At 38.8% G+C, this 22,557-nt stretch overlaps 1 protein-coding gene across 1 annotated transcript in view; it reads left to right on the forward strand.

Moving 5' to 3' along the window:
• The window catches only part of NKAIN3 (sodium/potassium transporting ATPase interacting 3), a gene marked incomplete at both ends in the record, with an annotated part of 372,961 nt that overhangs the window by 166,971 nt on the left and 183,433 nt on the right, over nucleotides 1-22,557 (forward strand). Inside the window, one exon of the mRNA XM_084282732.1 lies at nucleotides 18,293-18,430. Coding sequence (XP_084138858.1) covers nucleotides 18,293-18,430 — 138 coding nt within the window. The remainder of the gene's footprint in view (nucleotides 1-18,292; nucleotides 18,431-22,557) is intronic.

Consider the following 22,557-nt stretch of genomic DNA (forward strand, 5'->3'; position numbering starts at 1 on the left):
ATAAATTGCAATAAGTTACTCCCAGAAATTTGAAAACATTTAGTAACATAAAAATGGTCATACTGTATCAGAGCAAATACTTAGGTAATCTACTGTCTGTAACAGCAGTCAGATTTGTAGGGAGACAGTGTGATAAACAAACAGGGATGTTTTGCAGATTGAGAGTCAGAATTTACAAAAAGCTTATGTTAATATACTATTCTTGTGCCATCAAAAAGCATTATGGTTTAACTAATTCTACTAAAGAATTACAGTAAGAAAAATTTTATCCCTTACTAGCACACCATGCAGAATGCTCTGAGCACAAGACTGCTCCTTGTTCCTAGCTTCTCTTCTGGAAGGAATAGGAGAGGCAGCAGAGTGCAGAGCTGGCACAGAAAAAAACCTGGATCTGTCCCATGTCCTATGGTTTGCTTTGGTTCTTCAATGAAAGTACAGGCAAGTCATTAACACTAATAATTGCTATTTATTTCCCAAGCAGTCATGCAGCAGAACAGATAGACATCAACCTTTAATTGAGACCAAGAATAAAGGGTCTGTAAGGCATAAATATAATGGCAAATGTGTCCACCTTGTGACATATTTCCAAATAAATGTTTGTCATCTTTTTGAGCATTAAATAGCAAAATATAGTTTATATGGTGTATTTTCTCTGCGTTTTTGGAATACAGACTTGTTGGCAAACATAAAGCGTCCAGCAGTTTAAGGTGTTTGTGGTTTACCTCAGATTCTAGGAGTCCATTAGAAATATCCAATGCACCAGGTGGCAGAACATATCCCAGATGATGTAAATATGCAATAATCATTGTCATGAAGAGTTTACAGCGGAGTGTGTGTGGGACATACAGTTGGTCATGAAGAAGTATAAAATAGATCTGGAGATTCAGTGGGCAGCATGTCCCAAAAGAGATGTGTGAGCCTGCAAAGAAGTCTTTATGGCAAACCAAGACAAAAGACATGCCAGTTCAGGAGGAACCAAGAATAAACATGTCTGCAGCCCTTCCAACCCTGAAATGATAAAGGAGGTGAGACAACAGAGATATGGAGGCATGCCTCATAAAAATATAAGCAGGTTTTCATTGTATCAGCTTCCTCCATATTACTCCATTTGCTGAATCACTGGATTAAAGAGGCTTCTCTTCTTACAGTGTTTTTTTTTGGGGAGGTCCTGCAAGATAATGAATGTTTATCATTTCTTGCCATGGAATCGGATAAGGCAGGCTCCACGACAGTGCCTTGTCTTTATGTCTTTTCCAGCAACGATAAGAATAGAGATTACAGTTTGCCTTCCCTGGAGTCTGAAAACTCTGTGTCACTGACTGATTGCCTAGCCTTGCTGAAAACAGGTGTCTCTCGCCAGAGAGATGAAGCTGGAATAAACATCCCTACAGTGACTGAAACCCAGTGGATGTATGAGCATGTGACCGGTTAATGTGGTTACTGGTATTCACAGTGATACCTAGCATTACATTTTCCCTCTGCAGTCTTCCCTTTTTGAACTTGCACAGTAAAATTAAATGAGGCAGGTCTACAGCAGGTCTTTTTTTCTGGGATTAAAGTCTTCCCTTCACATTTTTTACTAATCCAGCTATTTTTTGTAGATAAAATGTGAGTAAGGAAGGAAGGCAAATAACATACTTATGAGCTCGGTCTTTTTAAAGATTCTTTTCACTAGTTTTTAAGAATCACTTTCATAGCAGTAAGACCTTCAAACAAATACTACACTGACAATGAAATATACCTATTTAGTAGACATAATTTTATTCATCACATTTTATCACTGCTAGTATTGTGCTCAAATAAGAGTTTGGAATCTTCTGACTTATTTAGTTATGAATTATGAATCAAGTCATAATACTGAAATTTTGTGTCACGGTGACCAAAATCTGCCATCATATAAATAGTAACACTTCTTAAAAGTCTTGAAGTAAATAGAATTTAGGAAAGTCCGGTTTTATAGAGGTAATCTCTGAAGCATCACACTTCAGCTGGGCAGTTTGGAATATTTTCTAGCACTGTAAACTAGAAAAAAACTGTAAAAAAGCTGTAAAAACTAAAAATTTTCTAGCACTGTAAAAAAAAAGGTGAGCCTCTTTTGCAGAAGACAAGAGAAAGTCAGTGTTCTAAGACATGCTTAATTCCATGTTCATGGAGGAGACTAAAGGCATTGCAGTGTTTCATCTGCATGGACTGTCATTAATATGAACTTCAACAGTTGTGTAATAAATATCCCTAGATAATACTGTCTAAAAGTCACAAAGTCTTACAGTTCCAATAGTAGCCTTCTGGGATATAGGTAGTGTGAGAGATTTCTAGTAGCAGCTGGTGTTTCCAGGCTTATTTTTGTTCTAACATGAAGCCAGCAATACTGTCTCCCTCTACATATGCTAGAGATACATTTATTTCTCAATCCTTACCTTACATTTAATTCACTGATCAATCGATTGGTTAGTCTTACACTTTTCTTCACAGCAGGTTTCTCTAATCAGATTCTGATTCATCTGACATTCATTTCAGTTAAGTTAAATCATCATGATTTCAGTTAAGTTAAATCATCATGATTTTATAGAGGAAATTGCATAGTGCCATAATGCTCTAGTTGCATTATGAAGATCTGATTTTATCTCATGAAGCCGCAGGTAAGTTTGGGCAGTTCCAACCTTTGGCACCCTTACCATTCATTTGTGTGATCCTGTAGCTCATACATTCCTGAACAGCCCACATAATGTCTCAAGAAAAACTACTGAGAATAAATTTTCTTTCCAGAGCCTTTGCCCTAATTTGTCCTCACTTCTTGTTATCATCTCCTTTCGTCGCCCTTGTGAAATAGCAACTTGCTCAAGTTTATGAGTTTGATCCTGATTTAGTCCTTTTGAGTCTGCCACAGCAAGAAAAACAGCATCTTTTGATGAGAGAAACATGCCTTGGAGTTTCTTACGTTTGCACAAAGTTACCCCTTTTCCACGGTTACTGTCATAGCACACCTACTGAATTCACTAGAAACTACATACTGAGGGGCACTGAAAAAGGACACTTTTTTGCTGTGCAGGTGACTGAGAACTAGTGCAGATTGCTTGCAGAAGTTGTGGAGTCTTTGTCCTTGGAGACCTTCAAAGACCACCTGGACATGGCCCTGGGCACTGCTCTGGGTGGCTCTGCTTGAGCAGAGAGTTGGACCAGATGACCTCCAGAGCTTCCTTCCAACCCCAACCATTCTGTCAAGCGTTTTTGCCCTGCTAGCACTCAGGTAGAATCTATGCATTTACTTTAACACTGGTCTTATATGAAATGATCTAATCTTTTTGTGTTTTCTATGGGGCACTTTGTACAGCTACAGAATCACAGAATCACAGAATTTTCTAGGTTGGAAGAGACCTCAAGATCATCGAGTCCAACCTCTGACCTAACGCTAACAGTCCCCACTAAACCATTTCCCTAAGCTCTACATCTAAACGTCTTTTGAAGACTTCCAGGGATGGTGACTCCACCACTTCCCTGGGCAGCCTGTTCCAGTGCCTCACAACCCTTTCAGTGAAGAAGTTCTTCCTAACATCTAACCTAAAACTCCCCTGGCTCAACTTAAGCCCATTCCCCCTCGTCCTGTCACCAGGCACGTGGGAGAACAGGCCAACCCCCACCTCGCTACAGCCTCCCTTGAGGTACCTAAAAAGAGCGATAAGGTCGCCCCTGAGCCTCCTCTTCTCCAGGCTGAACAAGCCCAGCTCCCTCAGCCGCTCCTCGTAGGACTTGTTCTCCAGGCCCCTCACCAGCTTCGTCGCCCTTCTCTGCACCCGCTCAAGCACCTACAGATCATATCCTAGAGGTATAGAGGTATTTGTGCAGCAGCTGATAACAGTGAAGATCATGTCTAAAGCTAATTATGAGGTCTCCCTTATGCAGCACAGTGGCTCTAGTATTTTTGTTATCCATAAATGGACTAGGCAATGTAAATGATCTGGCCGATACAGTATAGTACTGCAGCTCAGAAAAGAGCTGCACAAAATTGTGGCATTTGACAGCTAATTAGGGCTGTTGCATTCTTATGTCAGTTGTTTTTTGAATATAACATATATAGTGTTTATACAAACACCCTTTCTGGTGATGCACTGGCAAGTATTTCAGGAATTTTGCAAACATCTGAGATCAGGGATCAGTACACTGAAATCCAGAGGAGAATTTTTGTAGAATGGGTATTTATTACATTGCATGACTTCAATCACTCTTCCCATTTGCCTGTGTAGTCTTACTGCCTGTGTAGTCTTACTGAGCATCTCTAGATAATTATTTTTATACTTTGAGCAGCAGTGGTGTATTTCGTGACATTGTGATAGTCCCCCTGTTTTCCTCAACTTGTTTTTTATGTTCCAGTCATTTTGAAAGACAGTTGACAAGCTTGGGTATTTCTGTTTGCTGGCTGAGATTAGGAATGGACAAAAGGACTGCTGGGGAAGATTTGACTGATGGGATAAATAGAGAGAATACTGCTGAGATAAATGAAATGCTCCACTGAATATCACTAGCTATCTTATTTTTGTAGTGCATACTAAAATACCACCAATGGAACTAGTGGAGAGCAGCAGAAAAAAGTAAAGGGAGATAATTGCTATATGTGTGGTTTGCAGGCACAAGGCTAGATAAACTTTTTAGGAACACAACAGAACAACTGCTAAATTAGTGTTGTTTGTCAAAGAGAGGTCATTTGAGGGAGAAAAATCAGAAGTCAGAGGATTAAATGGAAATAATGAGACAAATGGAAGCAAATCACTGAGAAATGAAATAAGGTCTGTAGACTGGAAACATGAAGATTAAACAATTGGAACACTTATTTTATGAAAGAGGTCCAAAAACGGTCACATATGACAAAATTTTTTAGTTCTTTATATATAATTTAGAGTTTCAAAATGTGTCTGAAAAGTAATATCCCTACTCCTAAATAATTGTTTTTCATTCAGATGATAATTCATCTGTCACTCTCTCATAAACTATGGATTATCAGTTAATTCCAAGCCAAAGTTGTGACATTTTTATTTGATAGCCAATGAAAATAGATATTTTCAAATAAAAAGGTACAAATGAAAATTCATCTGCACAGCTAAGATGATTCTGACCAAGGATGTTCAAGAAAGATGAATTCAAGGTGAAGCAGGTGCAGCATATTGGACTTTGAAAGATACGTCATTTTGGAACTGCGTTCCAGAAAGGGTAGTGGGAACAAGCTAGTTCAGATATCACCTAAAGAATTCTTAAAAGCAGTAATAGAATTGAATTGCTTTTGATAACAGGGAATGGGCTTTGATGACCCAAAAGACAATCTTTTAGTCCCCTGTAGCTCTATCACAATGAATCTTGCAGCGTTTTCCAGAGTCACCACTCAGTGGCTTTGCAGAATCCTGCACTCAGCAGAAGATACCATCCTTATGTCAGGGCACTTCCATATTTAGGACCTAGATTTCTACAGTGTACATTCTGTTCCCTGCTTTTGTTGACGGATTTATTGGAAACACATATGAGTGTATATGTATATATACACTTTGAGAATTTCATTCTCCATTTAACAGGAATGATACAAAATCACTGGAAATTTCAGGTGTTATTTCTACAAGAGAATGGCCAGATCTCAGAATAAATATAAAAGGCAAGACTTAAAGCAGGATAGTGCTGTGTTGTCACCCACTTCTAACTGTAGTTATGTTCTTCCATGTTTGAACTTCATACGTCCCATTATTTTTAATAGGAATGTTCTTAAATGTCTATATGAGCTGTAAATGCCTTTTAATGTACCAATTTATATGCTATATACAAGACACTCCCTGTTCAGGAGAATATGGTCTGTTCATACATGATTAAGCTTACTTCCCTGCCCTATGAATGTATTGAAATGGCACACTGAGTAGCACCTTTATAGGCAAATTTCATTTAAATCTGCTTTTTACATATACATGTACTTTAAGTGCTCTTCAGCATTCTTATTTCTAAAGTAGCAAAGTAACATGATTAACATGTCAGCCACTGACACTAATTTGGGCATTAACGTAACACCTTTCTCTTCCCAGTTCTTCAACAAACCTGTAACTCATATTTCCATGAATTTAGTACACACACACATCTTATTCTATTCCTCACAGAAGGATCTGAAGAATGCTTTCTAAAATACAGCCCTCTACTGGAAGTTTTTCATAAGATAAAATTTATGATAAATTACTTTAGATAACATGAGGTCAAAATAATTTGTCATGCTGCTACTCAGTCCTATCATTTTCTTTCCCTTAGTGGGAGAGGTTAGAAAAGGAAAAATAAAACAGTTGCCTTACTTTTTGCTGATAGCACCTGGCAGGAAGATGCTCATGGGATGTTGTATATGTGTCCAGGCTGCAGGATCAGATATTAGATATTAAAGTTTGATACTTGAAAGAAAGGAAAATAAAAAAAGATTTAATGCAAAGGACATGCCACAAAAAATTGGTGGTGGCCTACTTCCAGCAAGTTGACTGGGTCCGTAAAAATTAGAAGATCCAAGCTGGTATATGCCAGTCCAGATCCTGCAGTATGTTCTGAGAGTTTGCAGGATTTCAGCAGACAGCAGGCATTAAATGGAATGGATGCTGGAAGCATTAAGTGTTCTTGATTATACAGAAGATTGAACAAAGAACAGTTTTGAATTTATTATTTTTCAAACAATGCCCTGGACATCTGCTCTAAATGCTTCTGCCTTAGGTTCATTTACTTCAGTTTACCTTCTTAACAACAGTGTAAATTGACTTGCTCAATTATAATGTCATGAACAATCTCATTTGTCTGGCCTCATGGAGGTGAGCTGGTCTGCCTGTGGGGATGAAGCAGCACTCTGAAGGGAGAAGAAAAAGACAACAGTAAAGAAGACTTCTGAAGAGACTGAGGTAGATTCAGTACTCCCTAAATATCTTTTTCTCTCATCAAAGAAAAGAAAAAGCAACAGCCTTTTCAACATGCTGGAGCATGTACTTTCTCTATCCAGACAACAATCTGTCTTCTTGGCCAAATAACTCATGAGGCTGAGGGATATTATTGCTATGCTGTAAACTAGAAAAAAAAAAACAAACTTCTATTTTATGTGGCAATGGGAGGCAGTCTATTATCAGAGAGTTTTCTCATCTAACCCATATGCAATGAAAAAGTCAAAGGATCCACAATCCTTTTCTAGTATGCTTGAACCTGGTGTTTGATAATATAAGAATGAACTGCAATGTAGCCACCGAAATCTTCAGTTGTGTTCTTAGACTTCTGAGTGTGTACAAAACTGCTCCTTTTTCCTGTGTGCATCTGGGGACTCCAAGCAGCTGCACACTTGTTTTTGTTTGTTTGTTTGTTTGTTTTCTATTTCTGCATAGCTGGGAACCTGAGAGAGGCACTAGACAGAATTTTCTGGGGAAAGAAAGGAAAAGTTACTCCTCCCAGCTGTGGGAATAAACTCTATTCTGTGTCTTATGTTAGGAGGAAGAGACAGCACCTGATTTTTATTACTTTGCTCCCTGGCTTAATACTTCATTTTTGTCTGAAGAGAGTTGATGATTTAGGATATCCTGTCTCTTTGGAACCACAGTCCTAAAGCCTAACAGAAAATTCACCGTCCTGTGGGAAACCATATGTTTCACAAAACTTGCCATAAGCTAGTTTGTGCCACTCAATGTTTTATGCCAAAACTCATATCAAAAAATCTGGATTGGTTAAACTTGGACCTTGACCAAATTGACCTCTGTCTGACTCCTGAATTCTGAACATGTGTCTTCCTTTCCCACCTAAACAGAGCTCCAGCTGGTTGAATTTCTGTCTTCTTTCAGAGGGCGCATTAAAACCCAAGGGTTTATAGGGCGTAAAAGACTACTAGACGTATTTCATAAGACAAGGGGATTGTTACTTCACCAAAATAAGCATGCCATTCATCCATTAGAGGCCCTAAATACTGTTTTATACACATTACAGAGATTTCAATTTGACTCATGCATTGCAATCTGGATGCCCATCCCACAGCCTCTCTCCCTTCATACACTCACAGTCTGTTCATGCTGGGGTACAGATGTAGGTACACGTTGGTACAGATCCAGCAGCAAGTGCTTCCAAGTCTCTTACTTTCTTCTTTCTTCTTTCTTCTTTCTTCTTCCTTCTTTTTACTTCTTTATTTATATTTTTAATTTTTGCTTGATACCATTGTCATCAGAATCTAGAATCAATCCAGGGCTGTTGGCATCACTGCTATCAAGTGCTATTATCATTGGTTACCTCTTCTATGCCTTAAGAATTCCAAGAAACAATAAACATGTTTTTTCATTGTTGTTGGTTTATCAGTAGCTGCTTTACTTCACAATTTTGTAAGCAGCAACTCAGGAAGCCTCTAAAGCTACATAGATCTACTAGATTTGTTTGAATGTGCAAATAAATAAAAAATTGAAAATAAGTAACAACCTACATTTATGAGAAGTTAGGATTTAAGGGTATCCAGGGTTACAATGGTGTGACAAAGCCATTCTTTTGGATTAAAGCTCCAGTCTATGTAGCTTGGTATAAATACAAAGAAGGTATATTTTTATTTGCTTTTCCACTTTTTCTGGTATCTTTTGCCATGGACTTCATCATTCATAAAATGATTGAAATATTTAAGAGTCTTTAAACTATAACCATCTCTTAGTCTATCTTTTGCTGTATGTGTGCTGGCATTTAAATAATCAGCCAAGGGAATCTTGAATGCCCTTCAAGCACATTCATTCCAGCTGGTTGTAGGAGTGTACAAGTCATCCAGCCAAGGGGCTTGACTGTAGTATTTGGGGATCAGTTACAGCTTCAATGGAGGGTTGAAATTCAATCTTAAATCACTGTGCTGTAACAAGTTGGCGCTATGAGGTTTTACTGCAATAGCTGGCTTCTTCCCTACCTTGGCTACCCACAGACTGCAACTGTACTTTTACAGTGTTTGTTTGATACAGATGTAGTAGTCAGCCTTGGGTATGTCACACTGGCATCTATAGTGCTCTGGGAAGTGGGACTACTTGATGCCGCCTTTTATATCACTGCAGTCAGGTGACCCTGCAGAAAAATAATGTCAGACTCTTCCTTTTATGCTGATGATATTCTTAAATAACGTACTATTGCCTTTCTGAGCCAGGTCCTGCAGTCTTGATGCAGTCAAAGCTCCTGTTGACTTCTGCAGGGGTATTATCTGAGCCAAAACTGGATGTTTGGACTCAGTTTGATGAATATACACAACATTTTTCTTCAAGAATTACATTTGGATTTGTGCATGACTGATAATGTTAAACAATGCTGTTAAAAAAAAAAAAAAAAAAAAAAAGAACATTTGTTAAGATGTGGCAAAACTGAGCTAAGGAAAAGAACCTTTTCAATATCTGACAGTTACTTTTGCAGATTTCTGAGACCTTCCAGTTACTGCCTCTCCTTTTTACACTTTGGTCTGAATTTTCAGATGATATCAATTGTTTGCCAGTTGTTTAGTGGTGGCTGGTTTTGAGAAATTAGTACAGTGTGTTGGCTTTCAAAAAAGAGTGAGCATATACTGTTCTCTACTTACCTGTCTTTTTCCTTAAGCAGTTCTCAAAGAACTACTGATGGAGTATTGATGACTAACAATTTTTTTTCCCCAAAACTATTTTGAATTATTTTACCCAAATATGATTTTTTTTATCTGTAATTTTATGTGCTATCAGTACCATCCTCCTCTAATGCACTTATTCACTAAAGCACTTACAAGAATGGTGGAAAGACCATCACCTTGTTCTGAATATTTTCCATATGATCCATATGAATTGAATAGCTGATGAAAAGGAATAATCTTCACTTTTGAAAGGCAACACAGAATCTCTTCAAAAGGACTTTTCTCATACCTGCCTTTCTTCTCTTTGTTTCTGTGCTTTGGCTTTCACTAACCTTTGCTACTTCTCTTTTACTAAGCTCCTTCAGCAACAATCCCATATATTTCTTTCACATTATCTTTTATCCACTCTTACCACTATCCAAATGACAATCCATTACCTATCTGACCAACAATGTGAAGGCGCTTTTAATATTAGATCATCAGGCTTATTTTTCCTTTGACAACAACTTGTCAGAAAGCTAGCAGTTTATTTTTTTGCTACATGAAACTCAATGTACTATAAACATCAGTGATTTACTCCAAACCTTCCTTGAAATTCAATAACCTTCATGCCACATAATCTTATAAATGTATTTAGTGAAGTTTTATAAGGGATTACTATCTTAAAATCACCCCAGAGCTAGTATTTTACCTAGACAAGTGAATTGAGATCATTAAAAATATAATGGGAATCTCCTCTGTGGTCAGATGGTTGCTTTTTAGCTGCTGCTATCTTTATCTACCCAACTAAAGAGTCCTTCTCCATCCTTTTTATAAAAACCCTTTAAGTACTGAAAGGCCACAATGAGGTCTCCCTGGAGCCTTCTCTTCTCCAGGCTGAACATCCCAGCTCTCTCAGCCTTTTTCTCGTAGGAGTGGTGCTCCAGCCCTCTAACCATCTTTATAGCCCTCCTCTGGACTCACTCTAACAGCCCCACATCCTTCTTCTTCTGTGGGCCCCAGACCTGGATGCAGCTCTGGGGGCCTCAAAAAGGCAGAGCAGATGGGGACAATCACCTCCCTCCACCTGCTGGTCACCCCTCTGTTGATGCAGCCCAGGATGCAGTTGGCCTTCTGGGCTGCAGGCACACACTGCTGGCTCATGTTGAGCTTTTCGTCCACCAGAACCCCCAAGTCCTTCTCTGAAGGGCTTCTCTCAATGAGTTCTTCTCCCAGTCTGTGCTCATGTCTGGGATTGTCCTGACCCAGATGCAACACCTTGCACTTGGACTTGTTGAACATCATTAAGTTCATATGGACCCACTTCTCCAGCTCCCTTTGAATGGCATCTCTTTATTCTTCGTTATCAACTGCACCACTCAGCTTGGTGTCATCTGCAAACTTGCTGAGGGTGCACTCAATCCCGTCATCTATGTCACTGATGAAAATATTGAAAAGCACTGGTCCCAAGACAGACTCCTGAGGGACACTGCTCATCATTGGTCTCCACCTGGACTGAGAACCATTGACCACTACTCTCTACATGCGGCCATCAAGCCAATTCCTTATCCACCAGATGGTCACAGAATCACAGAATTTCTAGGTTGGAAGAGACCTCAAGATCATCGAGTACAACCTCTGACCTAACGCTAACAGTCCCCACTAAACCATATCCCTAAGCTCTACATCTAAATGTCTTTTGAAAACTTCCAGTGATGGTCACTCCACCACTTCCCTAGGCAGCCTGTTCCAATGTCTAACAACCCTTTCGGTAAAGAAGTTCCTCCTAGTATCCAATCTAAAACTCCCCTGGCGCAACTTAAGCCCATTCCCCCTCGTCCTGTCACCAGGCATGTGGGAGAACAGACCAAGCCCCACCTCTCTACAGCCTCCTTTAAGGTATCTGTAGAGAGCGGTAAGGTCGCCCCTGAGCCTCCTTTTTTCCAGGCTGAACAAGCCCAGCTCCCTCAGCTGCTCCTCGTAGGACTTGGTCTACCCTTCAAATCCATGTTTCTAATTGAGAGATTAGTATGTCATATGGGACTGTGTCAAAGGCCTTGTAGAAGTCCAAGTAGATGACAGCAGTCAGTCTTCCCTTGTTGACTTATGCAGTTACTCCATCATTGAAGGCCACCGGATTGGTCAGGCATGATTTACCCTTGTTGAAGCCATGCTGGCTGTCCAGGATCACCTCCTTGTCCTGCATATGCCTTAACATTGACTCCAGGAGGATGCCTCTGAACATCAGGATGCACTTTGTTGCTGTGCAGGTGACAGAGAACTGGCATAGGTTGCCCAGACAGTCTGCGGAGTTTTCCACCTTGGAGACCTTCAAAAGCTGCCTGGACTTGGTCCTGGGCAGCCTGCTCTGGGTGGCCCTGCTTCAGCAGTGGACTTGGACCAAGCATTTCCAGAGGTCCCATCCAACCTCAGCCATTCTTTGTCTGTAATTCAGGGTAACACATCGGCTGTGGAAAATAGTTATAATTGTAAAGGGAGCAACAGTCCTCAGGGATTTTTCAAGTCCTAGAAACTGTCTTTCTAAAGCCACAGATTAAATTTATGGTAATAAGATGAAGCAGAATTTTGGAGAAAATGTATTTATCCTTAGAACCACTAGTTAGTATGTATGATGTGCTGTGTCCTGGCACTTCTCCTGTGATCATTATTAGTCACATGAGCCAGCACTGAGTCTTACATGCATAATACCAATGGCTTGGATAATTCCTGACTTGAACTTAGAATATGAGTGCTCCAGACTATAATTTTTGGATTCACTATTTTTTGTACACTATTTCATTTTTTGAAAGCTTAGGGTATTGTGTCCATTTGGGAAGTCGCCTTAGTTTGTGTGGGTATTAGTCATAGTTCTTATAATAATTTTTATTTCAGAAAAGATTTCAAAACTATAAAAAACTATAGTTATACATCGTATTGAATTTCATGGTTGCACTTAGATTTCTTGAATGCAAGTTTTTTAGGTATAGAATGGATAATTTTCTACTTATTATTTCTGGGGATTGTTTTACATGACAAGCTGAATCAGATTTTTAATGTCAAGCAGAGTATATTATACTTTCTCAACTTCGTAAACTCTGTGATTTATAGGGTATCAAGTTTGAAGATTTTTCTCTGTATCATTAACCTTTTATTTTTATGTGAAGCCATTTTATATTTCTATGTTTGTATTAAGCCATTTTAAAGACTTTTCTTGTCTAAAATGATGTGTTACATACAAAATCTCCTTTTTCTTGATCCAGTGACTCCTTCCATTCTGGATGTATCTATTTGGATGTATGAATGTTATTTATTCATCTCAAAGTAACATTTCTTTTATACAAAAGCTTTTTGATTAAAATATAAACCTGAGGGTTATCCATGGAGTTTCTGACAGAACAGGAAATTGTATTTTTACACTTATTTTGAAATGTTGACTTTGGAACTCTGCTGTGCTGGCTCATCACTCAGACAGCTGCTTATATATATTTTGAAGTATAATAGGACCTGAGCATTTAGAAAAGGACATAATTCCATAGGGATATTTGTTGGAGCCTGATCTCAAAAGCGTTTTTTGATCTGTCTGTTGACTAGGAGCGTGTTGGTGATTTCGTTATGTACATGCTATGTAACATTGCTGATAGCTGCCTCATGTTCATTTTGTTACTGCTTCACCATAGGGTCACTGAGGCTACAGCTGCCACATTTTGTCTGTTCGAGGTGTCCCAAATGTGCTGCATGGATGATCTTGTTGATCCACCCAGGTGGAGAAATTTAAAATTCAAAAAGATTAGCTCACTTTACCTTTTAACACAAAATGACTTTGACATGTTGAGAGAAACTTCAGCCTGTGTGATTTTAGCGCAGCCCAATCTTGCAGTTTAGTACTTCCTCCTTGCACTCTAAGGGACACAGGGAATGTTTGATAGACTTAGTGAAACAAAGAGGTACAAGAACAGGAAAAATGTGGCACGTCTTCATTAAGTGATCTGGTAGAGTCCCACTAGAGCATTTTACTGCTAGTGCTGGTCTCCTCAGTTGAGTACTTTACATTACAAGATTGTCAGTGCTGATGATGACTAAATATCGAAGCAGTCTCTTGGCAGCAATAGTAAGAAGTATTACCTTTCCTTTTCCACGTGTTGTTATGAAATAAAAAAAATGTAATTTCCTATTAACTTTGATATAATTTTTAAAGTTCTCACAACCTCCAGTATTTAACTTTCCAAAACTGAAACCCTCTTCTTTTGTTTGCAAGAAAAATCTGGAGTTTCTTTCTGCTTTTATGCTGAGCAGTAAGTAACAATATCAAACAACAATTTTTGATGGAAACTCCTAAACTTTGTTGTCTGAGATGTCACTAGTAGTGAAGGTGCCAGCCTCCACCAACACGTGCCTCTTAAGGAAGTGATATGACCTCCTTATCTCCTTCTGGTAAGCAGCAAACCCCCAAACTACTTCAGTATACCCCATTTCATTTTGAGTTCCTCTGCCCTTCTAATTTGTACAATCTATTCTTCTATCAATGGGGTAAGTTGAGCCAGCAAATTTTGGATACCTCTGTCTCGCCTTCAAGGTTTATCTGGTTTGGATTGTCTCAGAATAATCTGAAAATGGGGTTGAACACATAAATTCTCTGGGTAAAGTAACTCTTTGAGAAAAGCAGTCTGAAATTGTGCACAGATACCTCTTTCCCTCCTTTTATTCTGTTGATTTCAATGCAGTTAATTACCTTAATCATACTCTGGGTTAGGGTCTGCTTTTTTGTCATTTATATAGAGCTAAAAAGCCTGTGTCCTTCACCTCTGCTTGGGGATTCTTTTGGGTGAAAAAGTAGAAATAAGAACAGTGACATATATCTCTATTAGTGGATATTGCTCTTCGTATAAAGAATCCAGAAGTAAATATATTTCCTCTACCATTATGATGAGTTGTTATTTTTTTTAACTTCTATCTGTGCTGTCCGCAAGATTTTGTAATTAAGAATAGGATAGTAATTTGAGCAGGACCCACGTGCCTCTACCTCTTTTCTGTAGATTTTTTTTTCCCCACTAATGTATTCTGAAGGTTTTAGGGATGAGACAAATTACTCTGTGTTGGCGACATGAACAAAATAAATGAGACCTAGCAGCACAGGCAAATCTTACTGCATAACCCAATGGTGAAAGCCCTTGTTAGTGGGGAAGAAATGTTGCTGTATATTCAGCATCCTGCTCCCAGGACTCCTGTGCTTTACGTGCTGTCATTGTATATAAAAATAAAGAGCCCTGCAGGCAAGAAATACAAGCAACTTTCCCAATGCCAGATAAGTGCCCTAAGCAGTAGGCTATAAACTCCCATTTCTGCTTGTGCTCTCTTCTGGACTCAATAAATGTTAATTTTTAATATTTTATTTTATTTTATTTTATTTGGCTACTGACATTGCTTCAGGAAGAAGCTCTCCCCTGGGGATCATAGTGGATAGGAGGTAGGAGAAGAATGGATGTCTATGTAAGTGGGAGGAGAAGAAATTGAACCTTATTTCTCAGTGTTTATGGTGGATGCCTTTATCACAGTAGCCAATAAAAAGGCTAATTTTTATTTATTTATTTATTTATTTATTTATTTATTTATTTATTTTGTATGTGTGCAAATGCCTAAGGTGCATATACATATCTGTAGAACTCCATTTGGGAAGGTGCTTCTGGCCACTGTCCAATTTTATGGGAGCCCAGTCCTGGCATGTGTAGCTCTGACCTTGCTTGGCAGATACCAAGATGGACACATGAAGGCAAACTGTTTCTGATTCAGATCAGGCATGAGCTGGGTACCAAGCCTGTTAACATGGTCCTGTTGGCAAAGTGTAGAGGCTGTGTTTGTTGCCGTTACAGCACAGTCTTCCAGGAATTTAAGGCACTGCTCCAGGTATCTCTGAGAGATTGCTCCTAAGAAGAGGCACATACTAAACAACTTCATCCATATCTGTGCTTTTGGCTCTCAGACTGCTCTAGGTGTTTCAGATATGCCAGGGAAAGAAGCCAGACACACCACTGGGGGTGCAAGTGAGCTGTCAGGAGTCCTCCCTCATGTTAAGTGAGCAGGTTGTGACCAGTTGTCTCCCCAGCCAGTGCACTCATGCCCAAGGGACCATTTTGAGTAGGTAGATATGAATCTGGGGCACAGCTTCCCTTTTTCAGAGCCAAGGACTCTTCATTGGAGGCAGGAGGGAAATCCTAAGCCAGCTGCCCTCAGTGCTGGGAGCACCACATGACGTGCTCAATTCATTACTGCGGGTGAAGACGTAGGCTTTGCTAGGTGAGAGCTTGAATGAATATCAGGACAAAGGTGGTTGATGAGCAGGTTTGAATCTGATTTTGAGTACATGTGTCAGCTAATTAACTCAGGCTGTTCCAGATGCAGACCCTGAAATAGTCTTTGGTACAATCACACATGCAGGTGCAGTTTCATCAGATTTTCCAGCAGCTCCTTCACAGCATGCACCATCCCCTGCTTAGTTGTTGGTAACGTTGTGGATCCAGGAGGAAGATATATTGTCTCTGAAAAAAATACAGTCAGTGAATTATTTGAATGTCTTGCTGATCCCAAAAGATCTCCCCTTGCAGTGGTAGGAATTGCTCTGGCTCTGATATCATATTTATGATATCATAAATATCTTCTGCTTATATCCTCTTATGATATAGGACAGGCGTCTTGCTTTGTTGTTGCTAATACCTTAAATACTGAGTTCTGCCTGTGCCAAGGAGTTTTTGAAACTCTCTGTCATTTCGCATGGGAACTGGGGCACCCTTGCACTGTATTGTGTGATGTATCCTATGGTTTAGGGAAGCTACAGGCAGGAGTATTCCCAAGGTGAGATCATCTGAATTGCCTGAGGGAAGGCATTGGAAAGAGGTTGAAAAAGCTAGTGATTCTGAGGCTCTGCTAGTGAAGTGCCAACTAGGTCACTATTATGATGAAGCTACTGAATGTCCCTGAATCTACTACAAGTTGAAAACATGGTGAGGATAACATCAGGGTCACTGTTGTTAGAAAGACCACATATTTTTGTGTAGGTGACAAACTACTCTGTGAGGATTTTACACAACTAAAATTCCTCCTGAGGTCCATATGCCATTTTTCCGGATTTGGGCATTGACTTCTGTAGTTATATTCCATACCTACAGGAAAAAAAAAAAAATCATAATAATAAAAAAACACAGTTAATATGCTACAGAACAATAAGTTAGTAGAAGAGAGGACAGAGTGTGAAGTAGGCAAAAGTGAGGTAGAGAGCTAATACCACATAAGCGGACAGCTTTCTCACGTGAGTGCTGTTCCCTCTGATGTTCTCCCTTACCTACTGAACCAAAAGAATGAGATGAGCATCCCATATGTCCAGGAGGATATTATCATTTTAATAGTCTGCTGTGTGATAATTTTTTATTTATGTATACCCGGCCAGATGTTTAGCTGATAAAGATCAGAGAAACTTTACTAATTGCAGAGGAGCTGCACCAAGTTTATGGTTTAACCTTTGTTCATTTAATTGTTTAGATTTATCATATTTAAGAACCTCAGCATAGAGACTCCTGATTTCATGACTTAAATAAGGGGTGATTTTTGTACAGAAAGGATGTATTCTGCTCTCAGCTACACATAGCCCCATCTTGTAAGTGAGAATTGAATCAGGCCATTATGAGTAGAAAGTAATGTTTTACATCAAATACCCACATATGATAATACTTTGATTGGTATTCGTAGGGCCATGCTTACTCCATCTGTCTCGGTTATAAATATTTTAAGTGCATATTTCAGTAAATTTTAGAGTTTGTAACAATGTAGTAAAATCAAGTAGATGTGTAATAAATTCTGACAAGCACAGCAACTCAGTTGTTGCTCAATAGGGTTCTGTTTAGCTGCTCAAAAAAAGTCTTGCTAGGCTAGAAAAATATTGAACCAAGTTTAAACTTGAACAAGTATGCTGCCAGGAAAGCTCTGGGTTTAATATCTTTAGAACAATAGGCTGGATTGTCAAGAATGAGTAGAAAATGGGTTTGTCAGCATAAAGCTGGCATTCTAGCAGAAATATTCAGAAATTGCTGGAGGAGCTGAGCAAGAAGATGATTTTTATCTGGCTTTTTATTTTCCTCTTTTTTTTTCTATATATTCAGAAGTGCAGAAATACCTAAGGATGCTGCTTATTTATACCTAAGGATGATGCTTCTTAGCTTCCTTCATTTCTTCACCTATAAAAATGCATTCCCAAAGTACAATGTGGATAGTGGGGAGAGAGCCATTAGGCTCCTTCTGTGTCTTTCTGAATTAGAGGTGTCCAAAGTATCTTAGCAGCTTTTGCCAGCATGCAGGTAGCCCATCTGGCCCTCAGTTTTGGAGCAGCTTATTCCAAGGTCTTCCAACTTTTTCTACAGCCATTCATTCTCACAGCATGTATCCTTAAATCAATGAAGTTCCAGCAGGCTTCCTTAATTCCTGCATAAGTGAACTCCCAGGAATATATCCACGTAGCTACATCTAGGATTCTTCTGAGGGGATCTGAATGCTGACTAGTAGCTATTTTCAGATAGCAGCATGTTGACAACACTACTAAGGGCTACACCCAGGAACTACAGTTTCCAGAATTTTGCAGTATTTCAATCTAGTGAAGCCTCGTACAAATAACAAACAAAAAGTGAAAAGTGTTCTATGTCACCCATAATTAAAAAGTGGATGTTCTGTTTATGTGTTTTCTTACAGCTGGCAGCATTAGAGAGACAGATCTTTGACTTCCTTGGTTTCCAATGGGCTCCTATCCTTGGCAATTTTCTACAAATAATAGTTGTCATTTTGGGTTTGTTTGGAACCATCCAGTTTAGGCCTCGATATATAGTTGTGGTAAGTCTCATTTATATTATATTATTTTTGCAATTGGTTTTAAAACTTGTCACATTACAATGCATAATCTTCTTGGCCTCAAAACACCGGATGTTATTTCTGTAGAAAGTTCAGAGTCCCTATGTATTTTTGCAAATTGAGGACTAGTGAGTAGCATTTCTGAAATTTTGGAAGTTATAAGAATGGATAGGTTAAAGAAAGAGCTGCAAAAATATGACAGTGATTCAAGCTATTAGTAAGATTCTTTATAGAATTAAATACTAGGATGGGTCATGGGAACATCTACAGTTATGTTACATATAAATTAAATGAAGAAAAGAGGTAAAAATATTGTTCACTTTGCAATAGAAAAACAGAATCAATGGCCATTAAAAAAAAATAATAATAAAAATAATAAAAAAGGAACAAGTCATATTTGGCTACATCTTCCTCTTAAATGGGGAGAAGCAATTTGACACAAGGGTTACAAAGACATCTTGCTCTTACTTACATATAACTATAACTTGACCTGCCAAAATGTGTGTTTACCACCTTGACCCCAAATTGTTGTGAATTAACTCTGATGCTTGTAACTTGGAGCTTCACAGACTTCTTCCTATGTTCACAACATAGCCAGAAATAATAATAATAATAACAAACTCAACAACTTTCAAAGCTGTGAAGGAACACCCATCAGAAATATCCCTTTTGCTCCCCCACCACCTCTTCTTAATGGATGATTATTACATTTTCACCTGGCATTGTCTGTATCTGGAACATTTCAGTTGTGTTGCCAGTAATGGATTTTAAGAGGCTAAATTTGTTGTGTTTTTTTCTTTTTTTTCTTTTTTTCTTTTTTTTTTTTTTTTTCTTCTTTTCTTTCCTCACAAGACTGAAATAAATGTCTGCTAGGAAAGGCTCATTAAAACAGTGCTTAAAAGGCTTCATCTTTTCTAGTCAAGCCTGAAATCCTGTAATTCTTCTTGATGTCTTAAATGTGAACAAAAACTGTACCCAAGGTAATGTTGAGGTTCTTTACACTCACATTAGCTAAATTTCACAAGCAGACTATAAATAATTGAAAATGGATTGATGTAAATAATAACATTTTTATCTGATACCTGTCACTGGAGAACAGAGCATCATCCATGTATTGATCACTCACCTTTCTGCTTCATGTTCTTCATTTTATACATAAGACAATGGAAGCAAGTGAGGGTAAGCATCTGTAAAATTACACAAGAAATTGGTGTCTGAAGTGCAACAACACAAATCTCTTGTCCCTCGAGTTCAGCTCTGCTGTTCAGTGGTGGAAGCTCTGCTTTTGCTGTCAGAATGAAGAACAACAGATGTTGACTGCTTCTATATTTTTCAAATGTAAATGAACATTTTAGACTATATCAAACTATTTTAAAGTAAAGGTTTAAAGCTTGGTAATTAAAGAAACATCCCACCAAGATACTTTTTCCTCACATTTAACTTAACTTACATCCTGATCTAAGCATATATTTAAGCGATTAATGCAACTGTGAATACTCGTTACTTGGGAAGATCAAGACTTTTGAGCAGTTCCCATTCCTACTAATGAAAGATTCCCAGTGAATTAGGAATGATGAAGTCTGAAGAGTGAAAGCACACAGGCTGTCTAGTACCAGTCTCACAGCTCAACATCAGCAGAAGGGGTGTCTTACATGCCTCCCTATTCCTCATTTTCTTCTACCTGGCTGAATACTTCTCCACAGCCCCTCCACCAACTTTGGCAGATGTTTACCAGACCCTTAGGTGAGCCAGTTCCAATCCCAAGCTTTCAGAAAACCAACCCAGCAAAAACTGGAGAGTATTTTGCTAGTTCAGTGAAGTTAATACAGTCTGTGAGGTTCCCAGTTGGTGCCAGGGCCAGCATAAGATGGGGATTGGGACTGCACAGTCATGAGCAGCAGTGCAGAGGCATCACGGAAGGAAGGAGGTGCAAGACTGCCCTTATTGTTAGCTACAAACTTGTCAGCTTAGCCTCTTGTTTAGCTTCACCCTCAGGCTGAAGACATCGAATGCCTCAAACCCGCATAAACTGTAATCCTCCCTTTGCTCAGCTGCTTCTTTTAGTCCCTGTGCTGATCCTTCTTTTGCACCAGCACAAGAGTCACTTCAGCCACTTGATAAATTGTCAAACTAGAACAGATTCAGCTGAAAAGCAACCATTTTCTTTTGTGGTGTTAATTTAAGTGCAGGTCAGCTCTCTGACTTGGTTCACTATAAGGCTTGCTCCAGCAGAAGGGAGAGGTGGGAGAGGGGAAATGGGAACAAGCAGTCAGAGGAGGGGGACAAGTGCATTGATTTCTTCTGCAGCAGTGAAGGCTTACACCAGCTTAAAGTGCTCCTTGAGCTATAGCCTGAGGATCTTCCAATAACATGTTTCCCAGAAACTGTGCTTCCTCTGGCTTTGCCAGCAGCCGTCCTCAGAAGCCCTAAAGAAATGCATGGTGTGGACAGCAAAGACTCCTATGAGTGCCAGCTTTAGGCTGACTTGTCCAAGACAAAAAGGAATCTGAAGGCATCTCTCCTAGGGGAGGACATAGACTGCCTCCCTGCTTCTGATACCCTATGGAATCACGTTCCACCCATTATAGTAGTAAACTTTTACCACTGGCTTCAAGTGTAAAGTCTATTTAATGCAAATCTTCACCACCAACCTGAATTTCAATGTAACTTAAACACAGAATGCAGCAAGATTCCTAGCCAGACTGAGTAGTGAATTGCGTTCTAAATGGGTTTCCAAGTCCATATCTGTACTTTCAGCCACATCTAAGCTCCTGGATATGATCGTGGTTGGCATCCCACTCCAGAGTGAGAGTTTGTTTCTGTGGGTTTGGCAAAAGAAATATTGTGATGTGTTTTTATGTACTCTGATTACTGAAGTTTCTGGTTTAGATTAAGCTAATTGAAAGACTAATCAAATACTTCATGAAAAGTTCTTAGTATCTATTGTTTTTTCCTTAAGACTTCCCTGGAAATCATCTTTGCTGAATTTTGCTTTGAATTCTGATTTTATCAGAATTCAAAAAAATTGAAGTAATGAAAAATCATGTCAGATACAACAGTTTACTTGTGTAAACTGTCTACAGAAAATTGATCTAATGCACATGTCCGCAAATTGTCCCTATGATATTCTATCATACTTCTATAGGAACCTTCAGTTGGGCTGACCTGCTCTATGGACCCTGCTTTGTCCTAAAGAGATCTTTAATGTATTTTCTGTGTGATGAAGGCTGTGACTGGAGACTTCCCTGACTAAAGAAGTTACACAAAAGCCTTCACTTTGCTATTCTATGCTAAGTATGCCATGTTCTCTCTGCTCAAACTTTAAAATAAGCCAGGGATGGGAAATAAATAAATAAATGTGTTACATGTAGGGCTATAATTTGAAACACATCTATACTGTAGTCAAATATGAGAGTGTTGTTCTGCAGACACAACTGAAAAGGCTTTTGGTGCAGGTACCTGGAGCCATCATGCTCAGTGAGGGCTGCAATAGAAGCTGAATAAACTCAAAAGCAGCTGGATGCTTCTGCCCCTCCCACTGTCATTAAACCCAAGCTTGTTAGTTTAACACTAGCATTTAATAACTACATAAGCTGTAGTAATTGATTTGACAACAGTATAAACATAGCCACTGTGAAGTAAAAGTCTGAATAAAAAAAAATAATAAAAAAAAATAAATGCGTTTTGCTTATAGTTTGAGTGATATGAAATTTGGACTGAGAAACGCAACTCATGAAGCATCACTGTCAAATACAATTGTTGTGTCTGACATTCTTAGTCTACTGGCCTTTGGATACAGGACTATAAAAATGGTCATTCTGAAATAAATCTGGAATTTCACTTGCTCATAAGTAAAATTCTGAGTCCTCAGAACAGCTTAGGAAACACAGAGAGAGAAATAACATTAACTTCAAATGTCCTAGTTAGTTTTAAATATAATAATTATTTTTAACAGTTTTTATGTTAATTTCTAATGTAGATCAATTCTTGTGAACAATTTGTCCTGTCACTAAGCAGTTGTGTTATTTTCAGTACTTGGATATTTTGTGGCTGAATTAAATCAGTGGAACGTTCCCAGGAGACATAAAAATGCTGAGCTGATTCTTAAT

Source organism: Netta rufina (assembly GCF_964035555.1).
Source record: "Netta rufina genome assembly, chromosome: 2".
Classification (NCBI taxonomy): domain Eukaryota; kingdom Metazoa; phylum Chordata; class Aves; order Anseriformes; family Anatidae; genus Netta; species Netta rufina.